The following is a 21,703-nucleotide window of genomic DNA, read 5'->3' on the forward strand; positions in this document are numbered from 1 at the left end:
CCATGAGGGCGTTGCTTGAATTCTGAGCGTGTAATAATCTGGCATAAACCATCAAGATCGATTGGCAGTGTTGTCTACTGATAAACAGTGGTGCCATTTCCTCTGAAATGGAAAATCGGAAACTCGTTTCACTTTTTGAGTTTTGGTGGAATAAGCTGGTGAAATAGGTAATTTGCCTATTCCAGAATCATACTTAATTTTGTTTTATTTATTGACTAGCACGAATTCATAAAGAAATCTTTATCTGTCGATACGGGCTACAGTTTTATCACGAATACTGGTTGAGCAGTTTTTCATCAGTGGAATAAAGGCGCGCAGAACTCGATTTAGCGTTCCCGTCGTGTTCAGTGTTAGCAGTATTGTTCAGCTGGAAGGCAGGTGAAAAGCATGGGGAACCGTTCGACGATTATGCTGCAGCGCAGCGACATCGAGGAGATCCAACGTGAAACCGGCTTCACGCCCAACCAGATCGTCCGCCTATACAGCCGTTTCACCAGTCTGGACAAATCTAACTCGGGCTCCCTGAGTCGTGCGGATTTCCTGCGTATCCCCGAACTGGCCATCAATCCCCTGGGCGATCGTATCGTGCATTCCTTCTTCCGTGACTGCCCCGAGGATCAGGTGAATTTCCGCCAGTTCGTCAACATCCTGTCTATATTCCGTCCGGTGAAGCGTAATTCCCATCTGGACAGTAATAGCAAGGAGAAGAAACTGCGTTTTGCCTTCCAGCTGTACGATCTGGATGAGGATAATCGTATATCGGCCGATGAGATCCTGGCTGTCCTGCAGATGATGGTGGGCGTCAACATTCCCGATGATCAGCTGGAGAGTATTGCCGAGCGGACCCTGCAGGAGAACGACACGGATCACGATGGGTTCATCTCGCTGGAGGAGTTCATGGCGGCCATGGGCGAGTCGGATGTGGATAATCGGCTGTCGTTGCGTTTTCTCAGCTAAATTGAAGACAGATTATGGGAGTCTTTATTTTATGGCCTTCTAGTGGGTGTGGCGCATCCTGTGGTTGAGTCGTACGTCTTATTCTGGTTGGTTGAGTTTGTTTATGGCATCATTGGCATGGTACACACACTTCGCAATCTCGAAAGCTTTTAACTAATTTTTGCGATTTTCTTGACTTTAGAGCTGTTTTGTTGTTGTTATTCTCGCGTTGTGAACTAACTGAAAAAATAAAAATGGCCAAACCTTGATTGGTACTAATTCTTTCATTATTGCTCGTATTGTCTGCTCATTCTAATGAATCTAATCTAATTTACTTTGATGTATAAGTCTGAAAGCGTGGTTGCCACTGCACTACGGTGGTTGTCATACGAGTATTCGTAATTTTGAATCGCCGAAATTATCGTAGCATCGGAAAAATTTTTCGCCGATAATGTTCCACTTAAGAAAATCATAAAGTGATGACCTGTGCTAAATAATACTACGTAATGCTAAATAATGCTACGTAATTTTGGGTAGATGCATTTAATAAATTGAATAACAATTTTCTTTCCAAGCAGGTACCGGGTAGGGAACTCTCGAGTTTTCAGCTGCAGTACTAACATGCTTTACAAATTTCACCTTACAGTTAGTTGTATGGGGACAATTAATGTTTGACCGGTTTGTATCAATGATTGTTTAAAGATATCGTCATTTATAATCCTGCACATTTGCAGTGTGGGTTTATGAGAGCGACCAGACGTGCGTGCGGCCCAACCGGAAGCCACTTCCTGGCATTTCGGGTGGCTTACGTCGCGGTATTGACGCAAAATATTTTCGCCAACAGGATAATTGTATTTAATGTAACTCAGCCGCACTGTTTACGTACATACTTCGCTATTCACAAATGACATTTAAAGATAAAAAGTTAAAATTAGCGTATAGCGATCGATAGTGTTGTTGTCGACGTTATGCCCCATTTTAGTCTTTAATTATGTACTTAAATGTCAGCGTCAACCGGCAGCACCAAAAGGTTTTAACGTCACCTTTTAATGAGAAATCTGTTTTCTGTGGAAATGCCTGCGCCACTGCCTGTTGTGTTAATACCAGTTTAACTTCAGTAATAATGGCATTGACTGGGCTATTTGAAGTGTCTCTTTGAAATTTCTAAGATGCAGCGTTACTAGACGGAAAGTAATTTGCATATTGTAGAGTATTTTTCTGTTATTTACCTGTAGAGAAATCTGCTAAAAGTCTGAAAGCAGTACGCAGTAGCATAAATCAAAATTTTACATGGCATGCGTGCGCGCATGCATCTGTATCAACTCCTTTATCGTAGCGATCACCGAATATTTAAATGATTTTGAAATGGTCGTGTCTATATATACAGCAATTGTAGCGCTTTTATGATAATTGCTGACAACATGCAAAGAGGTAATACGACACTTTCAACAGGCTTTTATAAAATTATTTAGTCCTGCTGCGCCGTAACTTAATCCGATGTGCAATACATGCTACTCAAAATGGATTACTTGCTCGGTCTTCCCAACAGGAGCCGCCATTCAGTGTTATGAGTGCAATTCAGCGTACGATCCAAGGTGCGGCGATCATTTCGATAATTTGACGTATCCTTTAACGGACTGCCGGTACAAGTACAAGGGTCACCTGCAGTTATATGGTGCTACGAAATGCCGGAAAATGATCGTCCAAGGTATATTTCATACTGCACGTGACATGTTGCTAATAATACCATGTTTTCCGTTCGACTTCGTTGCCGTTTAAATACAGGTCTTATATAACGATACATTAATAACGCTTCGCTTTCCTTTCATCCTCTAATTCATTAACCTTTTCTAAAGTACGATTTTCCTACCTGCGCTATTTCATAATGCGCTATTACAAACTTGGCGACTGCAGTTGATAAATAAGTATTTCAATTTATTACATAGATGCAGATTTTTTGTACATATAAATTCGTTAGTATGAGTAAACGTGGAAATAATGCCGACGCCACCCTTTCAGAATTCCAGAAAGCCGATACGACTGACTCTCTCATTTGCAAAGGAAATTTTGTATATATAGGCGCGCTAAAATTTTCTGTTAGTAATTTTATAAAGGTGCACATTAATTTAACAGGTGCGTATTATTGCGTATCTTCAGTTTTATTTTATTGTTTTAGTGCATAATCATCGACGTATAATACGGGAATGTGCGTTTCTCGGTCAGGTTGGATATAATGACGGACGATGGTGTCTGGAACGAGTGGGAGCACGCTATGTTAGCTACAGCGTTTGCTTGTGTGATAATAAAGACGGATGCAATTCGAGTGGGCTGAATTCTCAGAATATATTCAACGTTATCCTTTTCATCAGTGTATTTTTATAATACGGCAGTACTAATCGATATATTTCCACTCATGATAAACGTTTTTCCAGAACGCAAAGTGAACTTCGTTAGTAGTTAGTAACGTCAAGTTAAATTGCATAGAACAGTGTGGTAGCACGCTCGGAAAATGATTAAAACAAAGACAGACATGTCTTCGAAAGACACAAAACTGTAATCCCGCTAATAACTACACCCAAATGGCGAAAGTGCATTCGCCGTCTGGATAGCGCACTTTATGCTGATTTACCATAGAGTTGAGTGACCTGTGACCTCATCATCATCTGTCAAATTATACAAACGTTCTTTTATGCCTGAGTGCTGTATAGGACTACAAACCGTTTTGCAATATGTTCGAAGTTTTCAGAACTGTGTTTTTTGCCATTTTGAGAAGTATTCCATCTATGATTCCTAATTAAACGTCGTTGTTCCACATGTAGAAATGGTTTCGCTATAATTTTGTTCAGCTGCTCTCTCGATGGAATGAAGGTCGATGCGAACTTCTACATACGTTGGCTTGCATAATGAGCCGGTGCGGGTGCATGCCGTAATTGAATTACTTAAAAATAGACAAATTTTGCGGATGCATTATTACAAGAAAATTGCAGTTATAAGCGGATAGGTCAAAAATTACGCTTTGCATTTTATTAAAATATTCCGATGGTTATTTCCGTGCGTCGGTGAAATTTCTGGGTGCGTGGGTAAATAAACGGTGAAATTTCTACTACCGTAGTAAAAAAACAATAGTCTGGAAAAATATATAGCAGGTACTGATAACTCGCTGACCTTTTCCGGGTGGAACTGTTTATCATAAGAACTATCTCGACAATAATTTATACTATGATGTATGTTTTTGACCAGTAGCCGCGTACGACAAAAATTAATAAAATGTCACAGCGAATAAGCGTCTACTAGCTGTAGGCATATGTCCTATTCTAGTAAGTGTCAGTCCAGTTTCAACTTGCTTTGGCGGCATTTGGATCACAACTTCCGTAGTGGCGTAGTCCACTCGTCATCCTGTACTGTACACTCAGTGTACAAGTACCATAGTTGGAAACCTAAACGGCTGCAAATTATAATTTCATTAAAACCGAAGGCTAGAACTCGCATGGTTGTTATGTTCGTTCCAAATTTTTTTGAATCTTTAATTCTTAATATGCACAACCCGGTAGTGAAAGCTTGAAAATGTGGGTTAGAAACCAATTATAAAGAGTGCCAAGTTGGGGCAGTTGTATAAAATTGATTTTTAAAAATTGATGTACCCAGTTCTGTTTACGTTTATGCATTTTTCTAGCGAAACTTTTTCTTGCCGATCCAACAGTGTCAAAGTTGGAATCGTCGCTGTGACAATGAAGGACAGACTAGGATTTATGGGAAGGGGGAATGGTCATTTTTTGGACGCTTATAACGGACCTCAATAAAAGATACCAACTGATGGTTTATCGTGGACATTTTTGAAAACTGTTGAGTGACCCAGAAGCTGTCCATCAAGGGTCAGCAGAGGGAAGATATGCCATGACTGAACGAAAAGACCTCGAAACAAGTTGCATTTCCCATAGACTTGTATATTAAGAGTTACCTTCCGAGAAATGCGATTCCCTAGAGCACTGATGCCTTTAGACAAGATGTCAGTGTTTAAACATACTAGGAAAGGATCCGCGAGCAAGTACGCTATCGTCTAAAACTTCTCAGCCTCTACCAATTTTTAAAAAGCTGTCGAATAAACTTGATTATTTTTTCGTAACCAGTGCAACTTTTGCGCCAAAAATTAAATTAGAAATTTGGATCCCGTTCCCTGAACCTCAGCTTTTTGGATGGAAACAAAATTACTGAAAGTGCTATAAACCAAGAACTATGATGCAAAAATTTGATAAAAATTTTACATTTCACTGGTAGAAGTGTAGAAATTTGTTGAACTGCCCCAACTTGGCGTGGCAGGGCTGTATAACACAGGAATTTAATTTATTTTTGTCTATGTGGTTTAAATACTGTATGTACAGAGTACTTGCACTTGCATATGTACTTGCACTTGGTTTAAATATGTACTTGCATATTGCTTAACTTTAAATCATTGTTGAAACATTAAAACGCCATGCAGAGAAGATCTGATCTCGTAAACGATTTGGAAAGTACTATTTTGTTCAATGTACAGATACATACTTGTTGTTTCTAAATACAAAATTTCTTCCGAAAGCAAGAAATTTAAGAATTTCCGTAGCTTTCCCAGAAAACGAGTACGTACTCTACTCGATCAGATCTAGATCTGGCAGTGCTCAGGGCTTCCTTATCATTTTTCCGAGTTTGAACACTTTAAAAAACTGATGCCATTTTCTCCTCTCAACTCTTCGGTAATTTTCTAGCCCGCGTTGCACCTCGGCCGTCGTGCACGGTGATTCCGGCTTGACCATTAGGAGCTGGTCTGTGAACATGTGGTAAACCGGAGTTATCTGGAGTTATGCCATTCATCTGACACGCTATGACATGCTAATACAGCTGCAGTACAGCGTTTATACGAGATTAATAAAGAAAGAACAGGAATCTTTAAAAGGTCACTGTGTTGCGGTGTTGGATTGTACTGTACAGTATTAGTGTACTCTGTACTCCAGCAGTACCTATCATTATACAGATACAAGCTGATCACTTTCCAGAATTTTTGCACAGCTGCGGCTGCATTTCTCATTTTCGTAGCAAAGGTTTAAATTGTTCTCCCCGTACCCGCCGTGAAGTTTCGAAAAAAATGCCTATAATAACGGATAATAATAAGCGCGCTTTATCCTGCTATTTCCGGTCTCGATCGGGCTATTATTCATTAGAGACAAGGCTAGTGTTTGCTCCCTTGACAGCGTCTCTGGAAAAATTGCTCCATCTATGATCTGTGTCGAGCCGTCTGGTATATGATCACAAATTTTGCTAATTTTTTGTTTGATAGACAATTTCATCGCAGGTACGTTGTACTTCCAGGGTTTGCATGACGACAAAAAATTTTGGTAATCGGACTTCGATCTCGGTATGCCATAAATACTTCGGTATTATTACCTCTCATTTCGTTAATGTTGACAACTAAGGTCACGATTAACACTTTCTGCAATTCTGCAAAATATGTGACGTCATGTCAAATTGTCAAAACACCGCAATGTTTTGTGCTGAACAGGTCGGACACGAAACTTTTCCTCATGTGGCAAATTGTTACACGACAGGAGAACGAACAGCCGGGTTTGCAGCTTGGCATTTCACTGTATATCCTCAAAACTAAAAAATCTACAGATAGCGTGAAGAAGAATTTACACTTCAAGTGGTATCACGAACATGTCCAGTTTAATTTTGTACATTTGACTTCCTTCCCAACTTAATTTCCAAGCAGTAGTATCTGGTTATTGCCGTGATAATTATGAATCAAAATAAAGTTCGTTTTGATTGAAGTGATGAACAAATACACGCTAACGTTGCATTATATTTTTATTGTACGTACCACATACGCATTTCAATAAATTTATTGCAAAACAATGCTGTCATGAACGATACAGAAAATTAATTAGGGGCGCTGCCCAAAAGGCGTCGGTCATAATGTCGCTAGCTACAGATACTGCGTGATATTCTTGGCAAAAACCAACAGTGTCGTCGTCTGGACTACCCATTCATGTATGCCCTGATGCGGCCGGAACAAGCACTGGATATGTCCTTGGTCGGCTAGTGTGACGGCCTTAATGTGGCCCGCGAAGCCAAGCAGCTGTCCCGGGCTGTTGGGGGGATCTGTGCCTTCCGTCTTGGCATCACGCGGTCTCCACTGGGCCAGGCCCCAGGTGGGCATTAGAGGCCCGTACGGCGCCTCCGGAGGACCTTGGACGATGTGGCCGTTGTGGCGCCACATCAAGTGGTTGTGCAGGCCCATGTAGATGCTTTCCGGGAGGGGCAGCCGGATACTGCACAGCACCGTGACGCGCTCGCCCTCCGTGGCGGTCACGTACGGAGTGGCGGGAGCGAAGACGTCGCTGTGGCGCGTGATCAGCGGCAGGAGAACGAAGCGCTGCAGGACGCGGGTGTATGGCGTGTAGCGGGGAACAAGCGGCGATGCACTGCACGGACCCGCCGGAGCGCATGCTGACATTGAGAACCTGAAGGAAGAGGGTGTGATTGACGTGGCTGAAGTTGTAGGCCTGTCCCGTGGTGTCTTCCACGGGCAGCGCCACCGGTTCGCCCGCCGAGAAGATGGTGCGGTGCGGTCCTGGTGCAGCCAGGACACACTGCGCCAGTCGATGCCGGCTGGTACGCTGCAGCTGAACGCCGCGTCCTCTCCTAATCGTGGCCGGTACACCACGCTGTCCGTCACGTCGTGTGTCGTCGGCAGCCGCGTCAGGATGATGCGGTCGTCTTGGCGGTTGTTCAGCATCGCCTCCGCCACCATGTCGTTTACTAAGATGTGAGCAAGTTACATGCAGTAAGCATCAGCACGATCGACATTGACAGACTGAAATTTACAATAGCTCCTGTCAGTAATCGAGCACACAGTGAAGCGGGAAGCAAAGCGTAAGGCAGTAAGCCTTAGCTTAAGAGTAAAATGAAAATGCAATTCAACGAAACAGGTTAGTTAACAAAAAGAAGCGAACTAAAGGGAAGTGACCTGGTACATACATGGTAAGTAACAAATTCGTGTACAAACTTACTTATACTTGCACGAGAACTTTCGCTGTCGCGCACTCACAAGCACGTTTTGCATTGTCTTATGGCACTGTATGTATAGCCAAATATTTATATTTTGTATACACTGGCAAGAAAACCACTTGTGCCCACAGCATCTGATTTGAGAGGTGTGGCTGTCAGAAAATTCCAAGAGACTAAAATGCATTCAGAAGTACTTACTCGTACCAAGAGTCACATGTGGACTGACCTTTCAAATTTTGCACGAAAATGCACTTAAGCATGAGGATCGTCCTTACACCGATGCACTGTACAGTATTAGTACTTACTTTTCTCAAATTTAAAATGTGTTTAAAAAAATTTAAAACTGATCATGATGTTAACATTTGAAAAAATAAATAAATCCTGGTCTGGTGTAAGAACGATCCTCATATTCATGAGCATTTTTATGCAAAACTTCAGAAAAATCGGAAAAATCGGTCCATAATGAAACTTTTGGTACACCTGAATAGATTTAAGCCTTTTGGAATTTTTTCTTACAGCCATAACACCCGGCCCGGATGTTGCGCGCATAAAACTTCACGGTTTTCACGCCCAGGTATACAATTCTTTGGCTACATCATGCCATGAAACAATGCAAAAAGTGTCTGAGAGTGCGCGAAAGCGAAAGTTTTCGTGCAAGTTAGCAAATACACGAATTTACGATTATTGCCATGTACCGGATCACTTCCCTAAATAATTACTTGAGAGAGCGGCTTTTGGCACTTACAGTTGGTTGATGGCGAGCCTGGAGAACATCCCGCAGACAAGTGCAGCTGCAACAGCAGCGCTAAACACCAGCTGCGCGTTGGCCGTAGGCAGACACTGATCATGAGCCTAATCCTCCGTCTGCACGGCGGGCACGCAAACATCGTAGCACGCTTGCAGCAGGACAATTAACCGTGTATATGTTTTTAGTTATTGTTTTTATATAAAAGTGCAGAGAGATCGAAATTCTTGTATGGCAGCAGTGCAGCAATAGATATGGCACGATTTGTTTTCGCGCGTAATGCGGTTATTTTTTTCGTTACCGTAACCACACGAGACTCAACGCAACTATATGCAACTTAACGCAACTGCATGCAACCCAACGCAACTGAACGCAACTTAGCGCAACTTAACGCAACCCAACGCAACTTAACGCAACTTAGCGCAACTTAACGCAACTTAACGCAACCCAACGCAACTGTATGCAACCCAACGCAACTGAACGCAACTTAACGCAACTGAACGCAACTGAACGCAACTTAGCGCAATTTAACGCAACTGAACGCAACTTAACGCAACCCAACGCAACTGAACGCAACTTAGCGCAACTTAACGCAACTTAACGCAACTTAACGCAACCCAACGCAACTGAACGCAACTTAGCGCAACTTAACGCAACTGAACGCAACCCAACGTAACTGCATGCAACCCAACGCAACTGCACGCAACCCAACGCAACTGCATGCAACCCAACGCAACTGCATGCAACCCAACGCAACTCCACGAAACGCAACGCAACCGCATGCTGCCAAATGCAATTCAATGCAAATGCATGCAACCCAGCGCAACTCTACTTAATTTCATGTATCTTCACATAGTTGAATGCAGCTCAACCTTACATACTACATGCAGTTAAATACATCTTGAGTCTTGACGCAGGTCAGCATAGCTCACATGCTGCAAGAAATTGTTTGAGTAGAAAACTCTGGAAACTGTACGAAGTCACGTATTTGACGGAACTAACCTTTGAATGCCATTACAACATTCAAAAAAAGTTTTTTAATTTCTCGGTTTTTTAGGTTTCTTAGGTTTCTTAGGTTTTCTCAGGTTTCTTAGGTTTTTTCTTAGGTTTCTTAGGCATTTGGCAGCATGCGGTTGCGTTGCGTTTCGTGGAGTTGCGTTGGGTTGCATGCAGTTGCGTTAGGTTACGTTGGACTGGAAGTTTACCGATCTTTGTGGCAAAACAAACCGTGCCACATGTGTAGATTAGATGGCAGCAAGTAGCTTGACGTTCTCACTTCTCACCATTCAGGAAAGAAGGAAAGGCATTCAACATATCAACACAACGAACGCATTCCAGGGTCTGTAATACTAGGGTAGGGAAATACAGTACTACAGTAGGTAGCGGGTGGCTGTTAAGTTTAACAGAGCGTGCGTGTCTCCGTTTGGATGGACTCCATTTTTTCTCCAGGTACCATTTTTACTTTTTCGTAAGGATGGGCACAGATGGCAAAAAAGGATATATGACTGAAAATAAATGGGAAAGTCAAGAAATCAACACGTGGAAATGGGAATTTCAAAATATGGGAAGCAATGGCAAATAAATGCATTTCTGAAACCATTTTTTGTTGACAAAAATTGGAAGATCCATCGACGATATCTTCGCGCTTTGCGAAGTAAATTAAATACTGAATCTGTTTTTAAATGGTACGATACTCGTATTATAAAAATTAAACATTATTTATTTATCATATATAGTATAATAAAAATATATGTAGGTGACTTCTGTGCCCCGAGAAACAGGGAGCACAGAATTTGGCTTTGCGCCGCGATCCGGGCGCAGAAAAACTGACCTTTATCTATTTTTCGGCAGTTTTATTACCTGACTTCGTTTTAATCCTTTGTCCCCTTAATTTTCAAGAGAAAGCAGGTAGACCTACGGCATTTTACAATTAATGTCCCATTGTCACTATTTTTCTTTCGCTCTCCAGAAGACGATTTTTCAATTTTTCGAAAGGTGACCAGCTTGAAAAAACGCGTTTTTGAGGGTGACTGAATTCAAAGGCAATAACTGATAACTGAGTTTGCTTGTTCTCTAACCCTGTGCTTTTCGATTATGTTTGTCTGAGATGTAAATGGTGAAACGAGCAAATTTAAACCAAGTATAAATGAGAAACTGCCAGAACATATACAAATCTGCGACTTTTGGACATTCGGAGCGCAAAGCCACGTTCTATGCGCTCGATTTGTGGCGCACAGCCATTTTGAAAATATGATGCAACGTGCAGCGTATTTTTTGCGTTTAGGTAGACTCAAAGAACAGAATCAGTCATGTGAATTTAAATTTGCTACTCCAAATTCCAATGCATTGTAACCAAACATCGAAAATGCCAGAACGTCCCAGAAAACTTCGTAACCGGTAACGTTCATATGAATTATTTAGATTCACAATTCTACTAGATGGGGGTTCAAATACAGTGGACTGCGAAAACCTGTTACATTCGGTCCGCGACCGAATGACCAATCCAAATAAATGGCCAAGACCAAATGACCAACAAACAGGAAACGTGCAAGAATTTGAACACTTGCATCTTGCGCATTTCCCATAAAACATCAACCGATATCTCAAACGAAGAAAAAATTTCAAGAATTTCGATACCAAATATGTCATCCTTCATGAGATTTACGAGAAAATCGAGCCATTTTAGTTTGTCGTAGACAAAGCATACGATTTCCGTGTGAAAACTGAATCCAAACCGTGGATTCCAATCCTGTGCTATGTCTACGAGAGACTTTAAGTGCGTCGATTTTCTCTTAGATCTCATACAGAACAACTTGTTTGGTATCAAAATTCTTGAAATTGTTTTCTCTTTCGTTTGAGATATCGGTTGATGGGTTTCGTTGGGAAATGCGCAAGGTGCAAGTATTAATACCAGCAGGCCCATGGCCAATCACGAATTCGCCTGTCTGAGTACAGAAAAGTGCTTGGTTGCGCGCATTGTAACACCTTTTCGCAGTCCACTGTATGCTTCATATAGAATTTTTTACTAATAACAATAATGTGATTAATGACAGTACCAATAACCTGATTCTACGCTACAATACGGTAACTTAAAATATCGGTATCTTCACTATTCCACTGCAATTAAACAATGGCCTTGATATTGGCCCATGTGCAACAATTGTCCACCTGCGCAACAGTTTGGCGCCACCTAGTGGGCGGTTTCCTCGAGACCCATGTGAATGGGCACACAAAAATTTTGGGCACCCAGTGCACCGTAGACTCTATGGTATAAGGAAAACCGCCCTATAAAGCGGTTACCCAATCCGGCTCACTACTACCCAACCAATCCGAATTGCGTACAGCTGGTCAGTACTCCCAACTTACTGATTGTTAGAGTTGCTTTGCTATAGTAGCGTTTATTAGTGACATTCTAATATTTCATTAATAAAAAACCTAATATTTCATTAGCCAAAATGAAATATGAGCCACAACTGCTTTCACATTTCCCATTAATTGATATGGCGACGAAAAGCAATATGCATTTTATTTGAAAAGGTTATGAATTTTTTTGTAGAGTGACATACATATGTAATAGTTATACATATGTACATAGGTAATGATATACATATAGATAGATAGATAATGATAAGTTGAAGAACATCAGAATTTCAATTATTTGCTGAGAAACCAATGAAAACCCCGTTCAGTATATCCTAGTAGATTTTAGTACGCTGTGCAAGCAAATAATGGGTGCATTTTATACGACTACGAAAACAGCGTATTTATTCCGTTACAAAAAAACCAAGTTTTTACTAGAGGCAGTACACAGAGGTGTACAGCAGGCTGTACGTGAGGTAATACTGCAGGCTGAACATTGGGCTGTGCTACAAGCATTTCCACTAACTAAACTTAGTGTACTACAGCTTAAACTACAAGGCATACATTAGATTGTACTACAGGCAGCACTACAGGTTGTACTACAGGCAATACATCGTATGCTTTTTGTTCATTTAAGTAATGAGACTGATTTGTTGACCTGTTTAATGAAATGCATCTTAATTTTTAATATACTTATAGGCGCAAAATACGAATCACCCTGTTATCATTTTTTGTAAAAATTCAAAACAAAACCGTCTTATAAATAAAGTAAACATTACAAGGTTGTACGCTACTGGTTTGTACACTACAGGTTTTATGAATTTGTTATAGTATTTACTTTCGCTTATTGCGTACCAAATATCTATCCATGCTTCCGGGTTACGGAATTTTTATTTTTCCGCTTCAAATTATTTTTAATGTGATTAAATAAATTAGAAAAAATATTCAGGGTGCTTAGCTGATATCAGCTGCATTATGACCAAAGTCCGGCGTGTACGTCTTTGCCTAATGTGCTGCCTGTAGTACAGCAAATACTGTAGTATATCCTAGCAACGAAAAGCAATATGGGTATTAATTAAAAAAGGTTAGGAATATTTTTTTAGAGTGATATGCATAGGTAATGATAATGGTAACTTGAAGAATATCAGATTTTTGATTATCTACTGAGAACTAATAAAACCTCCGTTTAATATATCCTGAATATATACCGTGAAAGAAAATACCGTGCAAAAAATTACTGACAGCATTCTTTAAGGCAAAAAAAACTATGCATTCTATACGCAGTATATGTATTTCAGTCACAAAAAAAACAAAGTTTCTATTACATTCCGTACATTGAGGTGTAGGCTACACGCCACGTGAAACTGCAGGCTGAGCACTAGGCTCTACTACGGCATAACTTCTAACTAAACTTAGCGCACTACAGGATAAACTGCAGGCCTTACTCTAGGTTGTACTATGGGCTGTACTACAAGTTGTACTCGTATTACAGGAAGTACGATAGGCAAACAAGCGAAGCTAAGCATCTTGAATATTTTTCTTAATTATATTTAATCGTACTAGTATTAAAAATGATTTAAAGCGTAAAAAATGTTTGGCACATGTTTGGTACACAACATTAAGATTTTAAAAATTTCAGCAGTACATTGTGTTAATTGTAGTTTATTTAATGAGACTGGTTAGTTAATTTGTTTAGTGTAATGCATCCCAGTTTTTGATATATTGCTGTGCGCAAAGTACAACTCACCCCATTAATTTTTTTGTAAAAAACTCAAGAAAAAAACGGTTTTTTGAAACGAAACACTACAATTTTTTTGCGTTTTTGCATTTATGAATTTTTTTATAGCACTTAATTTTGTTTATAGTAAGGCCCGATGTACTATTTAAATTGACAATTTAATACAATTGTTTGACGTTCATAAAGTCCTTTACATTAAATTCAATAAAATCTTTAAAACTATACCAGATATCTTTCCGTGCTTCCGGTTTGCAGATTTTTATTTTAACGTTTAAACTCATTTCCAATATGATTAAATATACCTAAAAATAATAGTCAGGAATCAGGATTCTTAGCGGATATCTGATGCATTATGATCATAGACCGGCGTGCTTGCTCGCTTGCGTAATGTACTGCCTGTAGTACAACCTGTAGTACTGCCCGTAGTATAACCTAGTGTATGGCCTGTAGTTTAACCTGTAGTGCGCTAAGTTGAGTTGATAGTAATGCCTGTAGTACAGCCTAGTGTTTAGCTTGCAGTATTACGTGGCGTATAGCCTGCAGGACACCTCAGTGTACGGCCTGTAGTAAAAACTTTGTTTTTTATGACTGCAATACATATGCTGCTTTCGTCGTCTTATACAATGCTGTCAGTATTTTCTTGCACAGTATAATAAAATTTTTCAGGATATATTCAACGGAGTTTTTATTAGTTTCTCAGCAAATAATACAAAATCGGATATTCTTTAACTTGCTATACTTATGTGTATGTATATCATTACCAATACGTATATATATATATCGTATATTATTATTATTATTATTATTATTATTATTCATCGTGGTGCAGGTAGCCCATTTCCGGCTAGGGTGACATTCTAGCTGGGATTTTAAACCTGGCCAAACAGTGAAAACTAAAAGTACGAGTGCAGATAGACAGACTCCTCAAACAAACTTGACACGGTTCAAAGCTTGCTTAAAAGCACCAATAGTACGAATATCGAACAGATCAGAAAAATCAGAATCAACAAAAAACGTCCACAATTTATTAAGTTTCCAGGCAAAGGTCGTCTCGCCAACTTTCTTCTTCGCTTCCGCCTTGATCAGGGTGCGGTTTCTATTCCGAAGGTTGTACGGCTTGATGCGGTCATCAAATTCCACCATCTCGGAGATGTACTGCGGCACATGGAATTTTTCCGGATGTTTGATCTTGTACAACCATATCGCATCCTTTTGTTTCCATCTCGTGAAGAGCGGTAAAATCCCATGTTGGTTCAAGAATGACTCCGTGGTTATCTTTGCGTAGTTTGCAGCCGCTCGGATACCATTACGATGCATCGCGGCCAACTTGTCACGCAAGCGCACAGATGCCCCGCTCCACACTGTAGAGCAGTAGTCCAGATGAGACTGAACAAAGGCATAGAAAAGCGCAATGCGCTGGGACACTGGTAGGCCGACTTTCACACGGTTTAACAGTGATATACCGTACCGAACACTCTTTTGGACTTTTTTAATATGGTCAGTCCAACTAAGATGTTCATCCAGTATCACTCCGAGATGTTTTACTGACTTTTCCGGTAGCAGCTGATGTCCGTTCAGCGAAACGCTTACGTTGGTTTCGCGGTTATGCGCTGAACTTATTAGCAATAATTTCGATTTATTTTCATTGACATATAAACGGTTAGTTTTGAGCCACTCGTAGACTTCCGGTAGAGCTCTCGTTAGTTCGTCTGCTGCATCTGCTTTCGAGTTGGCAACAGCATAGCAGATGGTGTCATCAGCAAAACTTTCTAACCGCACATTTGATAATCGCAATTTTAGTAGTGCATTAATGTAAATCGTAAACAAAATAGGCCCAAGTATGGAACCCTGAGGAACGCCGGCCCACACGTTTTCCCACGAAGAAAACTTGGTGCCATGACGTACACGTTGCGAGCGGCCGGTCAGGTACGAATGAAACCATGTTAGCGCTGAAGACTTTACACCCATATCGCGGAGTGTCTCCAGCAGAGTCATATGGCACACTGACGGAAAAGCCCTTTTTAAATCGAGGAAGACAACGGCAACACATTTTTTGTTATCGACGGCCTTTTTCCAGGTCTCTGTTACCTTTAAAAGTAACGTCTCACATGAATGGCCGTTCCGAAAACCAGACTGGTTCGGAGCAAGGATGCCCTCTTTTTTCAGAAATTTGTTCAGTTGTAGCTGCGCACATTTTTCAAACAATTTTGACAAATTACAGAGCAGCGAGATCGGCCGAAATTCATCTGCTGTTGCCGGATGATTACATTTTGGTAACGCGATGACTTCGGCAATTTTAAAAATTGATGGAAAGACGTTCTTTTTAAAACATTGATTTATTAAATGAGTTATAGGCTCGACAAGTATGGGAGCAATCCCAGATAAGAGCTTATGTGGAACACCTTTCGGCCCCGCACATTTTCTCTTACTTAGAATTTTACCGAACATGTCAGCAACCACGTCAGGAGTAAGCTGATCAAAGGCAAATGTCGCCGTATCAGCCTCCTTCGGAATGACAGCTACAGGGTGCCGTTCACCATGCACCCCATTGTAGCAAAGTGCTTGTTTAGGTCATTTATATCGAAGTTCAAATCAGCGCTTACGTTATTTTTTCCCCGTAAACGATTAATTTCGCGCCACACCATTTTGGAATTATGGACATTCTTTTCGAAATATTCGCGTTTAGCGTTCTTCATCGCAGTAAACAACTCTCGCTTCAAGTTTTTAAATTGCCGACCATTACTTTCATATTCTGAAGTACTTTTCGACATCTTTTTTCGTTTGTATGCTAGATTTTTATTCTTTATCAAACGCTTAATATGGCCGTTAACCCAAGGTGCACTGCTGTTCGAGACTCTTTTCGATCGTAAAGGGTAGCACCTATCAGTTATCTCAGTCAATCCACCAACAAAATTCGAGACTTCTTCATCGACATTAGGATAATCAACGTAATTAATGTACTTTTTCATAAAGTCAAAAACTTGACGTTTAAAAGATTGAATATCAGTCGCTTTCCAGTCCCTAAAATAAACCACTCTATGCTCCGGTTGCGCGCATTGAAAAACAGACACCGTTTTGCATAGCTTGTGGTCTGAGCAACTCACATCTGATGGTTGACTCGACACGTAAAAATTCTTAGGACTGCATAAAATAACATCAATTTTACTGGATGTTGTTATTAAGGCATTATCAGATTGTCTCAGGCGCTGAGCTACCCGAGTGGAACCGATTACCTTATCTTCGAAAGAAAATTCATCCACAAAATCCCTGTACAATTTAACATAGGGGCTACACGAACCAGGGGCGGAATCAATGTTCAAATCTCCCATAATAATATGATCGCTGTCAGGATGTTTTAGCAGCACTTCTCGTAGATGATCAAATAGCGCTTTAGTCTCAGTTGAATTTGAATCTGGCTGGCGGTAAACAGTCCCAATAACAATTCACTCTAAAATATCACTCTAAAAAAATATTCATAACTTTTTTCAGTTAATTGGGAATTTTCGAAACCGGTTCAGGTTCAAACTCAAACTTGAGTTCAAGTTGCGAACTTGAACTTAACCATGAGTTTAAAGTTGAACTTGAGCACTTGTGACTTTTCGAAACGCAGAAAACCAAACTTAAGTTACAAGTTAGTTTTAACCGTCGCCTGCACGCGGTAGCGATTCTGCCTTGCGAAAATCTAGTTACTGGATTCATGATCCTTAGGCATCACTTTCACTTTTCTGATCCAGCGAAAGGTTAGAGTACTCCAACAAGAAAATTCAGAAGTGTTTTTTGATACCAAGGGAGGAAAATTTGGTTGCGAACAAAGGTTTTTATTAGTGCTTGAATATTACCATAGGGACCTACGAGCTAGAGCTACAAGTGGTGGTGTATGAGTACTCCGTCGTCCATAGGGTCAACATGCTAATTTCAACTAGACCTGCAGAGATTCATTGTAAACAGAAACGGCGTTCCATGCATTCAAAAAAATTGCTAGTTTATTTTCTATCTTTTGCCACACAACTGCCTAGTGTTCGCAAAGAGATGAAGTTATCACGACAGTTCAAAGTTTTGCAACGGCAGTCAACAGCCAAGTGGGTAACTGCCGCATCCAACGGTTGGCTCGCGTCAGTTCGACAACAGAACTTCAGAAATTGGTCGTCTCAGTTGATCACTTTTTGAAACTGAACCACCAAAAAGTAAACTTGAAAATAAGCAAAGAAGTTAAAGAAAAATGTTTGTTTTTCTTAAAGTTTGCTATGGTTCAAGTTTATATTTCAGCCGTTAACAAACGGCAACGCTCCAAAAGTTACTCAAGTTAAAGGGCCTTCCAACTTGAACTTAAATTGACTTTTGCAAGTTCAAGTTTACGCTCAGACGGGCCCAGCCGTGGCCTCTACTACTTTTTTAACTTGAACTTGAGTTTGGACTCGAGTTTGAACCGTCTTCGAAAATTCACAAATACATATGTGCTTCTCCTTGCTTTTCAGCATTTCAGTTAATGGGAAATGGAAACAGTTGTGGTTGCTATTTTATCTCTGCTAATAAATAACAGGCCCTTATTCAGAAAAATTGTATTATTTCGATTTCAATGTCACAAGTGATAAACGCTAGAATTAAACCCACTCTAGCAATTAATAGTCTGGTTTCTGGAGTACTGACCAGCTGTGCGCAATTCGGATTGGTTTGGTAGTAGTGATCAGGATTGGGTAGTCGCTTTATAGGGCGGTTTTCCTTATACCATCGAGTCTACGGTGCACTGGGTGCCCAAAATTTTTGTGCGTGAATGGGCCACACAGCACTGTGAGCGCCCGCGACATCTGAAGTACAGAGAACCGCGAGCAGGTGCGGAACCGAAGCCGTTGCCGAAAGCCTGTCAACCGAGATATTTTTTCCCAACACGAGTGATCATTGCAAATGATCGCCACGGTTAAGACGGTCCATGGTGTGATCAGCAGACTAATGAGCGGTTCGATGCCGAGACGTGCGGTGATTGAATCCCTGTTGTGATACCAAGTTGAGATGCACCGTTCCAGAATAAATGCCAGCCGGAAGTAGTTCATCGCTACCGTTGTACCCATAAGCGTTCGTGTGCCTGCCGCCAGTGACACGATGGTTTCGCGAAACTGACCTTTTCCCGCGCCTGGACGCCACTGCCGAATCTTTACCAATACACATATGTAAGCGCACGAAAGAAAGCAGCCAAAGTAATGTGGCTAGAACACCGAGGATTGTCCACATAACCCAGAACGTGCAGGTGGAGCCAACGTTAACGGTGTGCGTACTGCTATTGTTATTTTCCTGCAAAATGATGAAAATTAATACAGTATACGTACACCACAGCTGTTGCACTAAAATAACCTGGTATACAAGTATTTTAATTTTTACCCTCGTGCTGGCATAAGCGGCCAGCGTTTTATGATCCGTTATCAAATTTTTATAAGCTGTCCAGATGAATAGAACGGATTCCAAGATGAACCGCACAGTGGAAAGAACGAACGTCACCCACACTTGCTGATATATGGGCGCAAGTTTACGATAAATAAGCTTCTCGAAATCCGGATGGATATAGAAGTACTCGTCGTTAGTATCAGCTACAAATTAAAAACATACACCGAAACTGGCAGACACCAGTTAAAGATACATAGTCAGATTATGTTTAATACAGAAATCTGCTTACATTCCACAGAGATGTTGACCATTTTTCTGTGTTGCTTGTTCAGCCTTGGAACGATACTCACGTATGACAAAGTTTCGCTACTGGTACTTCACGCTTTCTAGCGCGATACATTGCAAGAATTACAAGGTCGTGTCAGATGTGGTAATAGTATCACTAAATAATATTAGAAGTAACTACAATTTATACATTTATTATCAGTAATCTGACATAGAAGGTTCTTCAATTGTAAAGCGCCTACCCGAAGTATATAGAAAGTCTCAAGGCAGTGTGCTGTAATTCTGCAAAGGAATTAAATTTGCGAAACTGGTAAGGAAGCTACGTACACACTCGTAGTGCTATAAATAAACTTCACCACTCACGTGAATCATTAGCAGCCACTACCTATGTACGAACTGGGGATTTTGCGCCAGGCGATAGCCATGCGACAGCGGGTGCTTAGCACCCGAGGACGTATGGGCTCTGTTGTGTGTAGAATTTGTAAGGGTAGTATTTTTTGTAGAAGCTGTAGTCTGCCTATATGTCCTCTGGAGAGGACAATTTTCGACATGGGTATTTCGATATAAATGAAATTTCAATGTGCAGTTTGAAATTAGTTGGTGAGTTGGTTATTTGAGAGTTTGTTGGTGAAAATCTTTGTGTTGTGCGCACTGATTCCGAAGTTGGAGATTTGATGGTGTTGGAAGTTGGTATTTTTGTTAGTTGAATTTGTTATTAGCGATTGAGGGTTTAATATTAATTGTAGTAACATAATATTACTGGTTGGTGGGAGAAGAGAAATTTGTTAAATTAATCACGGATGGTGGAAGTTGGACGAATAGCGGAAGTACATGGTGGTTTTGGAAAAAGTATTTTTGTTTTGATCATGTTATTTTAATATTTTTTTAGTACTTTGATATGGTTCAATTCTAAATAATAGAAATTTGTCGTTATTTTGATTTTAAGATTTTATGGGTATAGCTGGTATTTTCTATAAACGTGTCTTCTGTCGTTAGTTTATGCTTATTGTGGTTTCTTGTTTTTATACAATTATTAACCTAAATATTAAATTTTTAATGGTTCAGGTAATAGTAATGAAGAAGGGTTACGAAACGCCAAAAGGTTATAATTGGCTTTAGCGTGTTTTGCTGGTCAAATAATGCTAACCAACGTGGAAAAATTATGAGATTGATAGCATATTAATCGATTAGATAATTACTTTTGGTTATGTTCTGTGCAATGTTCTGTGCAATGTTTCGATGTTCTGTGCAATTAGATACTGAAAAAATTCTGACACATTTTGAACATGTATAGAATTGTGATAGTTCTCGTAAAAGTGATATGTAGTAAATTTATAGCTAATAATTAAAATTTAGATAGGCTAAAAATAAAAATAAATTTTATGAAAGTACAATTTTAAAACAATAATAAACGTACGTTTTTTATGTAGTGTATATTGCATTACATATGATGGATTGCCATTACTTGCATTAATATTGTTTTTTCTCTAAGATATTAAGGAAAGAATTTTGAGGGTTCATTTGGGGTTTATACTGCGGACAAATGATTTTCTCCGATAAATTTAGTTGGGGATTTGCAATAAAATTTTGTCATGAGAAAATTTGACATAAGAAACAGGTGGATTCAGTCATGCGCTCCACGGCTTCAGTTAGGCCTTGTCCCGAATTCAAAGCGAATCTTGTTGCGATACAGCAACTCCACCTCGCGAGGTGGCTTCGCGTACCGTATCTGTAGGCGTGGCCACTGCGTAGAGCCACCTCGTGCGGTTGAGCAACCATACCAAATCTAGATTCGCCTTGAATTCGAGACGAGGCCTTAGTCGTTTCAGTGAATCATTGAACCGTCTCCGCAGCTGTAGAAATCTTACAAGATTTAACGCATTAGGATGAAATGCTTTTTTCGAAAATTTTTTCGTTGGAGTATTTTCGACAGAATTAATGAATTGTGAAGCTGACATGAAAATATCCGTCTAATTTAATGCTGCCAAGAAGATAACAGATTCTAGATAAACTGAATCATCACAAGCAGGTGGCTGCAACAGTTTGTATGATTTGGTGGCTGCACATTTGGCTAGCAGCCTAGCTTATTTATTGACGTCAAATTATCTAAAAGTTCAGATGAAATATTGTATTTTTCAAACAAAATAGTATTGGTACTTATTATTTGGTAGGCATTTAGTATTGGTTGGGCGCGGTTGGGCGCATACTTACAACATACAAAAGAA

General features: G+C 40.2%; 3 protein-coding genes across 3 annotated transcripts; 2 read left to right on the plus strand and 1 right to left on the minus strand.

Moving 5' to 3' along the window:
* The first annotated feature begins 92 nt into the window (after nt 1-92).
* LOC129593955 (calcineurin B homologous protein 1-like) lies at nt 93-1,205 on the plus strand. The gene has a single exon (XM_055490486.1). It carries the CDS (start codon nt 388-390, stop codon nt 955-957), a length of 570 nt encoding a protein of 189 aa, XP_055346461.1. The 5' UTR covers nt 93-387; the 3' UTR covers nt 958-1,205.
* Nucleotides 1,206-2,261: 1,056 nt separating this feature from the next.
* Nucleotides 2,262-3,459, plus strand: LOC129593935 (uncharacterized). Its single transcript, XM_055490449.1, has 3 exons — nt 2,262-2,367; nt 2,486-2,644; nt 3,113-3,459. Exons 1-3 carry the CDS (start codon nt 2,340-2,342, stop codon nt 3,316-3,318), a joined length of 393 nt encoding a protein of 130 aa, XP_055346424.1. The 5' UTR covers nt 2,262-2,339; the 3' UTR covers nt 3,319-3,459.
* Nucleotides 3,460-6,763: 3,304 nt separating this feature from the next.
* On the minus strand, nt 6,764-9,161 carry LOC129593931 (uncharacterized). Its single transcript, XM_055490445.1, has 2 exons — nt 8,720-9,161; nt 6,764-7,725 (listed from the first exon to the last, which is right to left on the minus strand). Exons 1-2 carry the CDS (start codon nt 8,859-8,861, stop codon nt 6,890-6,892), a joined length of 978 nt encoding a protein of 325 aa, XP_055346420.1. The 5' UTR covers nt 8,862-9,161; the 3' UTR covers nt 6,764-6,889.
* Nucleotides 9,162-21,703: the final 12,542 nt, after the last annotated feature.

This window comes from Paramacrobiotus metropolitanus, unplaced genomic scaffold (genome assembly GCF_019649055.1).
Source record: "Paramacrobiotus metropolitanus isolate TYO unplaced genomic scaffold, Prichtersi_v1.0 Parri_scaffold0000064, whole genome shotgun sequence".
In the NCBI taxonomy this organism is placed as follows: domain Eukaryota; kingdom Metazoa; phylum Tardigrada; class Eutardigrada; order Parachela; family Macrobiotidae; genus Paramacrobiotus; species Paramacrobiotus metropolitanus.